At 41.4% G+C, this 12711-nt stretch overlaps 1 protein-coding gene across 2 annotated transcripts in view; it reads left to right on the top strand.

Annotated features, from left to right (window-relative positions):
- Nucleotides 1–67: 67 nt before the first annotated feature.
- The window catches only part of LOC107601135 (RNA binding motif protein X-linked), a 15380-nt gene continuing 2736 nt past the window's right edge, over nucleotides 68–12711 (top strand). The window contains exons 1-8 of one of the 2 annotated variants that reach the window (XM_016293186.1): nucleotides 68–206; nucleotides 1062–1187; nucleotides 1352–1458; nucleotides 1652–1811; nucleotides 1975–2091; nucleotides 2170–2278; nucleotides 12259–12393; nucleotides 12464–12555. In XM_016293186.1, the coding sequence (XP_016148672.1) occupies nucleotides 1079–1187; nucleotides 1352–1458; nucleotides 1652–1811; nucleotides 1975–2091; nucleotides 2170–2278; nucleotides 12259–12393; nucleotides 12464–12555 (829 nt within the window). In that variant the 5' untranslated portion in view covers nucleotides 68–206; nucleotides 1062–1078. The remainder of the gene's footprint in view (nucleotides 207–1061; nucleotides 1188–1351; nucleotides 1459–1651; nucleotides 1812–1974; nucleotides 2092–2169; nucleotides 2279–12258; nucleotides 12394–12463; nucleotides 12556–12711) is intronic. The other variant, XR_001610895.1, reaches the window with a different exon arrangement.

Here is a 12711-nt window from a genome sequence, read left to right as displayed (position 1 = left end):
CCGGTTTTCGCTATACAGGACTTGAGTACAGTTTGCAAACATGACAGTAGGGGGCGTGAGAGACTTTTAAACCGTTAAGTTCCTCCCTCTGACCATAGAGTAAATGACTGTGCTGCTGGGCGGGTCCGAAACCTGTTTTTATACAGTCTATGGTCGAAACAGACATAAACCAGCAGGCGCTTTTGTTTGTGTCTGTTGATCCTGAGGTAAGTAAATGGCTAATTTAAACAGATTCGTCTAAGTGTACTCATGGGTTTTGGTTAGTATGTGGACGTTTCATCTGGCAATACCGTAGCCATGTATATTTAGCAGCTGTGATGGTAACTGAAAATGGCCTTGTGTAACGTTAGATGGTAAACGACAAGATGTTTTTCTAAACGCACATTTCAATCGCCATTTTGGATTTGCATGTGGCGTTATTCGCTTATGTACTTTAATCTAAGTATTGCTGTGTAGTTAAATCAAATGTGTTTATCATGCCTTTATGATGTTCTTAATCAAACATGTGTTGTTAGTTAGCCATACGGCCTGAAGAGGGCTCAAGCTGCTGCATCTGCCAGTAGCTTTATGATTTTAAGCGTCCGCCATTTTGTGAGCCATGCTTTAAAATGCTCATGTAAATGTCATGCAAACTGGTCAACCGAAACGTTTAGTGTCTTCTGTAACTATATTTGTGAAGTTCGTAAGTTAGTCTTTGCACGTGTTCAACACCTGCAGCTAGCCAGGCAGGGCCTAACAGCTCATGGTTGCAGGGTTAACCATCTATTTCAAAGAACGATTAAATTAAACGTGTTTCTGTTACCGAATAGCTTTTCTAACTTCATTAACCTTGCAACAACATGTACTGGCATTTTGCGTTGCTCCTTAGCATGTAATGTTGTTAAAATTGTTTAGTGCTCTGGTCTCCCAACATGGTTAGGTTGGACTGTTTGCTGGTTTTAGGCACTTTTGAGTTATTCCGGATGAGAGACCAGCTTATGTTGGTTTTAAGCTGTTAATTTATTTTTTCTAAGACGAAAGACACTGGACTATTCTCATGCATAAATGTCTCTCCCCTGCAGTGGCAATAGTGGAAAGCATGGCTGAGGCAGACCGACCAGGGAAGCTCTTCATCGGTGGCCTGAACACTGAAACTAGTGAGAAGGTCCTTGAAGCGTATTTCAGCAAATTTGGCCGAATATCAGAAGGTACTTGTAGTTTTTGTATGATTTAAATTACTTGCTTGTAGAACTGTCTGTCGGTTGTGCAAAATTAATAAATATAATATTGGAATTTGTTTTAGACGAGAGCTAAAAATGTCATTGAAGCATTTGGTGTAATCGTATGTTTTCCTCCAACTTGTCTTTTGTAGTTCTGTTGATGAAGGATCGTGAAACAAATAAATCTAGAGGCTTTGCATTTGTAACTTATGAAAATCCTGGTGACGCAAAAGATGCAGCGAGGGAAATGAATGGAAAGGTGTGTAGTAATGGTGTGAACTTCAGATGTGTGAGCTGTGATGAAGATTTGTGGCAGTGATCTGTTTGAACTGATAGTCCACAATTGTCCTCTAAGAAGTTCTGAGCTTACATAATGGTAGCACACGTGCTTGTATCTATTTGTCTGTCTAATTTAAGAGCAGTTTCCTAAAAGTCTGTTACTTGTGTTAAAGCCCCTTGATGGAAAGCCTATTAAAGTGGAACAGGCCACAAAACCTCAGTTTGAGTCTTCAGGACGCCGTGGTCCACCACCAACACGGAGTCGTGGCCCTATTAGAGGTCCACGAGGGTCCAGGGGAGCACCAAGTGGAATGCGGGGACCACCAAGCAGAGGTACCATTCAGAACTTTATACCCAACCCCCTTTTTTAATTTGTGCCATGATGACACCATTTTGATGATCTGTTTGAACTGATTGTCCTCTAAGAAGTTCTGAGCCTATGCTTAATATGCATGCTTGCTGCCTAAATATTACCAAGATAACGTAGGTATTGTAGAACCCTTTTTTAAAGGCATGTCATCCAGAGGGCCACCGCCACTGAAAAGAGGACCCCCAGTGCGGAATGGAGGACCCCCACCCAAGAGATCTGCACCCTCTGGGCCAATGGGCAGACGTGAGTTGGGCGAATATGCACAGATTTGCACCGTTAATCATCTGAACCATAAAATAATTTTCTCAATGTGTTTAACAGCGCCAATGTCCAGAGACAGGGACCCATACGGCCCTCCTCGCAGAGATTCTCTGATGTCACGTCGGGATGATGGTCTTCCGCCTCGTGTTGACCACTACAGTAAAGACAGGTGGGATGAGTAAAAAGCATGAATAATACAGAAATGAAGATGGAAAATATTAGATAAAAAAAAAAAAACATGGAAGTATTGCCTTGGTAATTAACTGAAATATTTATAAAGAATTAAGGGGATAGTTCACCCAAAAATGAAAATGACTCCATGATTTACTCACCCTCAAGCCATCCTTGGTGTATATGTCTTTGTTCTCTCAGATGAATACAGTCGGCGTTATATTAAGTGTTCTGGCTCTTCAAAGCTTTATAATGGCAGTGAATGGGTGTTGAGATTTTGAAGTCCAATAAAGTTAATCTATCCATCATAAAAAGGGCTCCATAAAGGCCTTCTGAAGTGAAGCAATGGGTTTATGTAAGAAAAATATCCATATTTAAAACTTTTTATAAGACTGTAATCTCTAGCTTCCACTAACTGTCGTATGCACGTTCACGGCAGTGGCCTTCCACTAACTGTCGTACGCACCTTCACGACAGTGGCCTTCCAGCAGTTGACGTAGGCACAGCGTAAGCTCTGGTGAGAATATGCTAGTCTCGTGAGAACCAAGTTTTGTTTACAAAAAAGGAAAACCAGTCTCCTCTTGGCTTATATCGAAATCTGCTAACATTTCTTTATAAATCTTTGTCTCGTACTTCTAATTCCTGATCGCAGAAGCTAGAGATTACAGTTTGACGTTTTAAATATGGCTGTTTTTCTTACACAAACACATCACTGTGCTTCAGGAGGCATTTATTAACCCCCTGAAGCTGTGTGGAGCACTTTTGATGATGGATGGACACATTTTATTGGACTTGAACGTCTCAACAGCTATTAACTGCCATTATTAAGCTTGGAAGAGCCAGGACATTTTTTTTTTATGTAATTCCAAATGTATTCATTTGAAAATAAATTCTTATACACCTAGGATGGCATGAGTATGATTAAATTGTGATTTTCATTTTTGGGTGAACTATCCCTTTAAAGCTGAAATATCAAACTAATAAAAATACAAAAGCTTAGTTTAAATAAATTATAAATGCTAACTCAAAAGTAATGAACAATATGCAGTAGGGCTGGACCAGAATATTCGTTTGGTGGGTTGGCATTAGATTTTCAATTTTGAGATTCTAATATATTTTTATTTTTTTCAAACCTGGCATCCTCCGTGAAACGGTTCTCATTCGTGCTTGAATATGAATCGCCCATGAGTGAATGTCATGATTCAGTTAATCTTGAAGAGAACACAAAAGTGCAGATGACCTCAGCTGTGTGGGAGCACTTTAAATTGAGTGAGGACAAGACAAAGGCAGTTGAGCCCTGCACGGACCTCTAATTTAGGCCCTGGCCCGAGACGCTCAGGCCCCAGCCCTTCTCCGAAAGCTTATCAGAATTAACGGCCCAAGCCTTACCCTAGCTAGTATTTTTTTTTGTTTTTTGTTTCTTCTTCTTCCCTTCTCCCAAAACAGCTTCTAACACTCTTTAAGCTATTAAAATAGTTAAGTTTTGTATGTAATGGCAAAATGATTATATTTCATTTCTTTTTTTGTTAAGTTAATTGAGAATAACATTTGGAGCATTTTTCATTCGTTAAATATAAGTTTGTTTTTTAAAGTAACTACCAAGCGGGCAGTGGCAGACAGTGAGCTGATCGCCTATGTTTGATTAATTTAGCCTTCTCAAATCATCACGACTTGCATAAAATAAAATCTAGATCTACTAAAACAGTTCAAGCCTATAACAATGTTTAAACGTTAAACCTGCGCTGTAATAAATGTGCGCTATATCCATGTTTGTGCGGAGAGTGGAAGCTAAAGCACGCTTTGCAGGACATGGAGGCACCAGCGCAATCACTTGCATTTATTCTTTTTAACTTAAAATAGCCTACGCTGTCATTTTTGCTCATAAAAGTAAGAATACATCATTTGGAACTGTAAAGGGTATACTTGTATTTGTGTGCACTCACAGTATCAACAAAACATTGTGCTTTTATAAAATAAAGAAAACAAACATGATGCGCTTTCTGCCATCTCCTCTTGAACAGGAGCGCTTCACAAAAATTCCCCGAAACTCAGCGAATACATGCCTCACAGACAGGGCCGGATTTACGCATAGGCATTCTAGGCACGTGCCTATGCTTGCTCGTCCAGGGGGGCCCAAACATAATGAAGAGAGAGATAATATTTTTGTTATACTATGGGCTATCTACAACAGTAAAAGAACTAAAACCCCAGGAGACATTGAGCAAATAAATATAACAAACAGTAGGGTAAAAATGACAAACTATTTCCATGTCTTCAACCTTTATGTACAGAAATCACGCTTTCTTTCTCCCGTTCTCTCTCACAGACGTACACACAGACATGGTACAGACAGACGCGGAGACACGGACAGAAACTTGTCAGTGCTGCGGCTGCCCCGTGAATTTATCAATATAATAGTTTCGCTGCTGAAAAGCTACATGACATTTCTCAGTAGCAAGGTTCTTGAAGCAGTTCAACTTAAAGATTCGCTATTAGTAGACACTGCTGCTGAATACTGCTGAGAGACGCACAGACGCAAGTATTCACATGCACTTAATCTCTCCCTCTCTTTAATAATGGCGTTACACTGCATTAATAACTGCATTAGCCTGCTGTTATTAGTTCTAAAATGACGTTTTGGAATTTGTAACGGCAGGTTTGGGATGAGGTACGTAAAAAAAATTAGCTAGTTCAACACGAACGGAAACATGTCAAATGTCTTGAAACAAATCATCTGAACAATTGATGTGTGATTGTGACTCCAGGCTGTTAAAATTATTAGAGAAATAATGCACTCCCAAAGTGGTTATGTGGCCATGTCGCCGCGCCTATTAATGGAACGTCTTTCTCAGTTCTCAAACAAATTAAGAACTACAATCGATTATTGACTGAACGCAAGCGCTTATTGCGATGGAAAACACTGTAACGGTTTCCACTGATTAAGAAATATTTTTGTTTGCTTGGGTGGTAATATTAGGTATATTATATTAATAGGGAAGGGGGGCCTAAAAATTAGTTTTGCCTATGTCACGAAAAGAGGTAAATCCGGCCCTGCTCACAGACATGATAGATAAATCTATAGAAAGCTTTAAAAGGGGTCATATGACGTTGCTAAAACGAACATTGTTGTGTATTTGGTGTAATGCAATGTGTTTATGTGATTTAAGCTTAAAAAAAACACATTTTCCACATAATGTACATTAATGTTTCTCCTCTATGCCCCGCCTTTCTGAAACGCGTTGATTTTTACAAAGCTCATAGTACTGAAAAGTGAGCTGTGCTCTGATTGGCCAGTTATCCAGTGCGTTGTGATTGGCTGAATACCTCAAGCGTGTGACGTAAATGTTACGCCCCTTACCATATTGTGATTCCATCTCCCGGCACGATGAGATAAAACCAATAAAACTCTCGTTTGAGTCATCAGTGGCAAATTCTTTGCGGTGTTATGCAGAAGATCTGTAAAGTTGCAAAGACTAAAGTCTCAAATCCAAAGAGATATTCTTTATAAAAGTTAAGAGTCAACCACACCTACCTAAAACGGCTTGTGCAACGCGTAAAAAGACAGTACAAGTCATTATAATCAGTAATTATGTCTCCACTGGATGCTACAAATGCCTCGTTTGTAATGGGTTTTAATGTTGTCTCGTCGCTCCGGCCGGGACACGGCATCAACAGTATGGTGAGGGGCATAACATTTCCGTCTCACGCTTGAGGTATTCGGCCAATCACAACACATTGGATAGCTGGCCAATCACAGCACACCTCGCTTTTTCAGACCGATGAGCTTTGTAAAAATCGACGCATTTCAAAAAGGTGGAGCATAGAGGAGAAACAATGTACAGTATGTGGAAAATGTGTTTTTTGAACTTTAAACCGCATAAACGCATTTCATTACACCAAATACACAAAATAATATTCTTTTTAGCAGCATCATATGACCTCTTTAAATTGCCACTTAACGATAAAACAAATAGAAAACACTCTTTCATCATAATCTGTAAAGATGCACTTCTCTCTAAAAGCGTCTAATGAAGAGATGGCGAGTCAGGATCGTCATCTTCATCTTTCCGACACTGACTCAGAAAACACTAGTTTATTAGTAAATAATTCAAATATCTCCTTACTATTTCCCTCTTGACACATTCATGGTAATTACTTTTGCTGGGGCTTTGCGGCAGGCTTTAGCCTATTGCGTGCATTTGAACGCAGATCTCTTCAGCTGTGCTGACGGTACGCTTGCTCCTGGCAGGACGCTAAACAGAACTGCTCTTGACAGCACGGTCTCGTGTTGTTTCCACCAACGTGGCAATTTTTTCATCACTAATTGATGGATGTCTAAAATATAAAAATTAGGAAAAGCCTAAAGCAAGCCCGAGGCCCGGCTCACGTCTTAACTATGATGTGAAAATTGGCCCAAGGGGCGTGATACCTTCGGGGCCCGTCAAGGTCTAGTGTGCCAAATATGCGATTTGAAACTGGCCTACCACAACAGCACATCAAGTTTGAAAAATTACCTGAGTTCTGTAAGTCCGCCTATAGTAGGCTATATTGATGGTGTAAAAAAAAAAAAGAGCTGCTTTTATCCGCCATGTTAATCAGTAATTTTACACATGATAAAAATGTGCACTTAATTTGCTTGGAAAACACTTGCGAATACAGCAGTCATAAAAAAAACGAACAGTAGCCCAGTGTAATAATTTGTCTATTAAAAGTATTGCTCTTAACAGACCTGTGTTTTGTATCACTAGTGCAGTGTCCGCTCTCGAAGCATATAAGCCCTGCCCACGTGAGGCGCGCCACTTCCGGCTCACGCCGTTAGTTTATTAAAAAGTTTATTAATTCTGAACGTGTCGCATGTCCATATTGCACCAAAATGCGACACTAACCCTAACCCTTGGGTCCGCAATTTGTTGAGGCGCGGCGTCCGGTGTAGACACGGTGTTGAGATAAGAATATGATTACTACCGAAGCTTCGAAGCTCAAAAAATGGTATTTGGACCAGCCCTACTCTAAACAAATCTGTGGCTGGATTTGGGCAACGCGTAAAAAGACAGTACAAGTCATTATAATCAGTAATTATGTCTCCACTGGATGCTACAAATGCCTCGTTTGTAATGGGTTTTAATGTTGTCTCGTCGCTCCGGCCGGGACACGGCATCAACAGTATGGTGAGGGGCATAACATTTCCGTCTCACGCTTGAGGTATTCGGCCAATCACAACACATTGGATAGCTGGCCAATCACAGCACACCTCGCTTTTTCAGACCGATGAGCTTTGTAAAAATCGACGCATTTCAAAAAGGTGGAGCATAGAGGAGAAACAATGTACAGTATGTGGAAAATGTGTTTTTTGAACTTTAAACCGCATAAACGCATTTCATTACACCAAATACACAAAATAATATTCTTTTTAGCAGCATCATATGACCTCTTTAAATTGCCACTTAACGATAAAACAAATAGAAAACACTCTTTCATCATAATCTGTAAAGATGCACTTCTCTCTAAAAGCGTCTAATGAAGAGATGGCGAGTCAGGATCGTCATCTTCATCTTTCCGACACTGACTCAGAAAACACTAGTTTATTAGTAAATAATTCAAATATCTCCTTACTATTTCCCTCTTGACACATTCATGGTAATTACTTTTGCTGGGGCTTTGCGGCAGGCTTTAGCCTATTGCGTGCATTTGAACGCAGATCTCTTCAGCTGTGCTGACGGTACGCTTGCTCCTGGCAGGACGCTAAACAGAACTGCTCTTGACAGCACGGTCTCGTGTTGTTTCCACCAACGTGGCAATTTTTTCATCACTAATTGATGGATGTCTAAAATATAAAAATTAGGAAAAGCCTAAAGCAAGCCCGAGGCCCGGCTCACGTCTTAACTATGATGTGAAAATTGGCCCAAGGGGCGTGAGAACTTCGGGGCCCGTCAAGGTCTAGTGTGCCAAATATGCGATTTGAAACTGGCCTACCACAACAGCACATCAAGTTTGAAAAATTACCTGAGTTCTGTAAGTCCGCCTATAGTAGGCTATATTGATGGTGTAAAAAAAAAAAAGAGCTGCTTTTATCCGCCATGTTAATCAGTAATTTTACACATGATAAAAATGTGCACTTAATTTGCTTGGAAAACACTTGCGAATACAGCAGTCATAAAAAAAACGAACAGTAGCCCAGTGTAATAATTTGTCTATTAAAAGTATTGCTCTTAACAGACCTGTGTTTTGTATCACTAGTGCAGTGTCCGCTCTCGAAGCATATAAGCCCTGCCCACGTGAGGCGCGCCACTTCCGGCTCACGCCGTTAGTTTATTAAAAAGTTTATTAATTCTGAACGTGTCGCATGTCCATATTGCACCAAAATGCGACACTAACCCTAACCCTTGGGTCCGCAATTTGTTGAGGCGCGGCGTCCGGTGTAGACACGGTGTTGAGATAAGAATATGATTACTACCGAAGCTTCGAAGCTCAAAAAATGGTATTTGGACCAGCCCTACTCTAAACAAATCTGTGGCTGGATTTGGATGTGAGGGACAACAGGAGAAATTTGCACTTTTTCACTGGAGGAAGTGTGATTATGGATTATGGACTCTATGTATTTTAGTTAAAAACATCTTAATGCTGGATTAGTTTCAGCTTTTGTCTTCTCCAGATGTTAACTGATGGACTGCAGTGCTGTGAATTACTTGTGGATTATTGTGATGTTTTTATCAGCTGTTTGGACTCTCATTCTCACGGCACCCATTCACTGCAGAGCATCCATCAATGAGACACAATGCTACATTTCTACAAATCTGATGAAGAAACAAACTCATTCACATCTCAGATGATCTGAGGGTGAGAACATTTTCAGCGCGTTTTCAGTTTTGGCTGAACTGTTCTTTTAAACACACTCACAGCAATAACCACATTTTTACATGTTCAGCAGAAAATACACTATTGGTGTTGGATTGTGCCAGAGTCACTGCTAGAGTGGTTGTCAGGGTGTTGCTAGGGTGCTCTTGGTGGTTGCTAGGTGGTTTCTTACTGGATCAAGTCTAAAGAGTTACACATTGATGTAGTGTTGTCAAAAGACCCGGTACTTCGGTACCAAGTCGGTACTAAAAAAATTAAAACGTTACGGTACCAGGTTTTTTAAGTACCGGTGGTACCGAGTACACGGTCAACCCGGTTCTTGATGCGCTGTCCGAAAGCTGCGCAGATGCGCTCTCTTCATAAAAGCACGGAGACACCATACACCAAACTAACAAAACACTTTAAAGACAGACACCCGAGTCAAATGAAAGAGTTCAAGCAGGTAAGTTTCATTTTCATTTTTAATATTGAGATCTTGTGTTTCCTATACATTGATTTATTTGTGGCGCCCGCCACAATATCAAAACTGACCGCCACAAATAGATTTTCCAAAAGGCTTTGACTTCATTGAATAAACATGAGCACGGCACGTGTCAAAGAGAATGAATTTGCAAATAGAGTGCAAGAGAAGATCTGTAAAGTTGCAAAGACTAAAGTCTCAAATCCAAAGAGATATTCTTTATAAAAGTTAAGAGTCAACCACACCTACCTAAAACGGCTTGTTCTAACACGCCCCCACATATCTACGTCACTATGTGGGAAGATTTGCATAACGCCGCCCAAATTTTCACGCAAAGAAAGAAGGCGTAACTTTTATTCTTACTGTAGTATTGTTGACGCTGCAGCCATGTCGTGAAGACGCTGTGCGCGTCGTTGTGAAAGCGAAACTACTTTGTTTGGTCTTCCAAAAGAGGACGATAACCGCTTCGTCATGCCTAGAGCTGATCCGTGCTGGTCGCTGAGGAAAAACATCAACTTTCACCTTGGACAAAGCGGAGTTCAGCCCGGGGTCCGTCACATGTGGTTGCTGCTCATTCGTCGCATCCGCCGGGCGCGCCGTTCTTGACTCCGCCGCCTCCGCTCACTCTATCCCGGCCTCAGCGCACGCTAAGCCGGGGCCTCAGCTCACTCTATCCTGGCCTCAGCGCACGCTAAGCCGGGGCTTCCCCTCACGCTAGGCTGCTGTGTTTTTCGTTGTGAAAGCGAAACTACTTTGTTTGGTCTTCCAAAAGAGGACACGACAACAAATCAGTGGTTAAGTTGTATTTACAACACTGTTCCAGAACAGTTTAACCCAAATATCCAGATGTGTGCAGCGCATTTTATGGAGGACTGTTTACTGATCCTGGGAGAGTAACGTTAGACTAAAATGCCGGCTGTTCTGACTCACGTAAGTACGTTTTCATTTAAAGGATTTGCCACTGATGATTCAAACGTGAGTTTTGGGCAGTGTAGAGTAGCACTTGTTGTTTGTCATTTCTCCGATCACAAATGCAGACCAGAGTTTTATGTTTACGCGGCGCAATGCAACGCGTAAAAAGACAGTACAAGTCATTATAATCAGTAATTATGTCTCCACTGGATGCTACAAATGCCTCGTTTGTAATGGGTTTTAATGTTGTCTCGTCGCTCCGGCCGGGACACGGCATCAACAGTATGGTGAGGGGCATAACATTTCCGTCTCACGCTTGAGGTATTCGGCCAATCACAACACATTGGATAGCTGGCCAATCACAGCACACCTCGCTTTTTCAGACCGATGAGCTTTGTAAAAATCGACGCATTTCAAAAAGGTGGAGCATAGAGGAGAAACAATGTACAGTATGTGGAAAATGTGTTTTTTGAACTTTAAACCGCATAAACGCATTTCATTACACCAAATACACAAAATAATATTCTTTTTAGCAGCATCATATGACCTCTTTAAATTGCCACTTAACGATAAAACAAATAGAAAACACTCTTTCATCATAATCTGTAAAGATGCACTTCTCTCTAAAAGCGTCTAATGAAGAGATGGCGAGTCAGGATCGTCATCTTCATCTTTCCGACACTGACTCAGAAAACACTAGTTTATTAGTAAATAATTCAAATATCTCCTTACTATTTCCCTCTTGACACATTCATGGTAATTACTTTTGCTGGGGCTTTGCGGCAGGCTTTAGCCTATTGCGTGCATTTGAACGCAGATCTCTTCAGCTGTGCTGACGGTACGCTTGCTCCTGGCAGGACGCTAAACAGAACTGCTCTTGACAGCACGGTCTCGTGTTGTTTCCACCAACGTGGCAATTTTTTCATCACTAATTGATGGATGTCTAAAATATAAAAATTAGGAAAAGCCTAAAGCAAGCCCGAGGCCCGGCTCACGTCTTAACTATGATGTGAAAATTGGCCCAAGGGGCGTGAGAACTTCGGGGCCCGTCAAGGTCTAGTGTGCCAAATATGCGATTTGAAACTGGCCTACCACAACAGCACATCAAGTTTGAAAAATTACCTGAGTTCTGTAAGTCCGCCTATAGTAGGCTATATTGATGGTGTAAAAAAAAAAAAGAGCTGCTTTTATCCGCCATGTTAATCAGTAATTTTACACATGATAAAAATGTGCACTTAATTTGATTGGAAAACACTTGCGAATACAGCAGTCATAAAAAAAACGAACAGTAGCCCAGTGTAATAATTTGTCTATTAAAAGTATTGCTCTTAACAGACCTGTGTTTTGTATCACTAGTGCAGTGTCCGCTCTCGAAGCATATAAGCCCTGCCCACGTGAGGCGCGCCACTTCCGGCTCACGCCGTTAGTTTATTAAAAAGTTTATTAATTCTGAACGTGTCGCATGTCCATATTGCACCAACATGCGACACTGCACTCCCTTGGGTCCGCAGCAACACCCCCGCCACACGTGAAGTCGATTGGATGAATGGTTCTCGACATAATAAAAGTGCAAACAGACAGACACACAGAGATTCTTGCCTTTATTAGAGAGAAGAATATGTTCAGCCCCCTCCCTCCGAAGCTCGAAGCTCAAAAAATGGTATTCGGACCAGCCCTACTATGCAGGTGGTTTAACAATAGACTAATAATCTTGCTGTATTCAGTGAAACTCACAAGCTGTTGTTTTACAGCTACTCCAGCCGTGACTACATGAGTTCACGGGACGGTCGAGACTATGCCCCGCCACCACGTGATTATCCATACCGGGAGTATTCGGGCCATTCCAGTTCTAGAGATGACTATGGGTCAGGATCCAGAGGTTACAGGTGTGTGATCATCCTAAAACGTGTGTGTGATGGCAGTTTAAGAATCCAGCCTAACTTCTTTGTTTCTTAGTGATCGAGATGGCTACGGTGGAGGACGAGAGCCCAGGGGTTACATGGATCGGCCCAGTTCAGGCTCCTATAGAGACCCTTACGATAGTTACGGTAAGATTAAACCTTTAGTGTGGTGAAATGGGTTAAGGGGCTCCACTCAAACTGCCTGTTTCGCTCTGGAAAGGGCTGCCTCGTGTCATTGCCAAAAAGTGGAAACATCAAATGTGGCGTCTTTTCATCCTGAGTGTTCCATTTCCCCCCTCCTCC

Source organism: Sinocyclocheilus grahami, unplaced genomic scaffold (genome assembly GCF_001515645.1).
Source record: "Sinocyclocheilus grahami isolate Dianchi unplaced genomic scaffold, SAMN03320097.WGS_v1.1 scaffold299.1, whole genome shotgun sequence".
NCBI lineage: Eukaryota > Metazoa > Chordata > Actinopteri > Cypriniformes > Cyprinidae > Sinocyclocheilus > Sinocyclocheilus grahami.
This window is presented reverse-complemented; position numbering and strand designations above follow the sequence as displayed.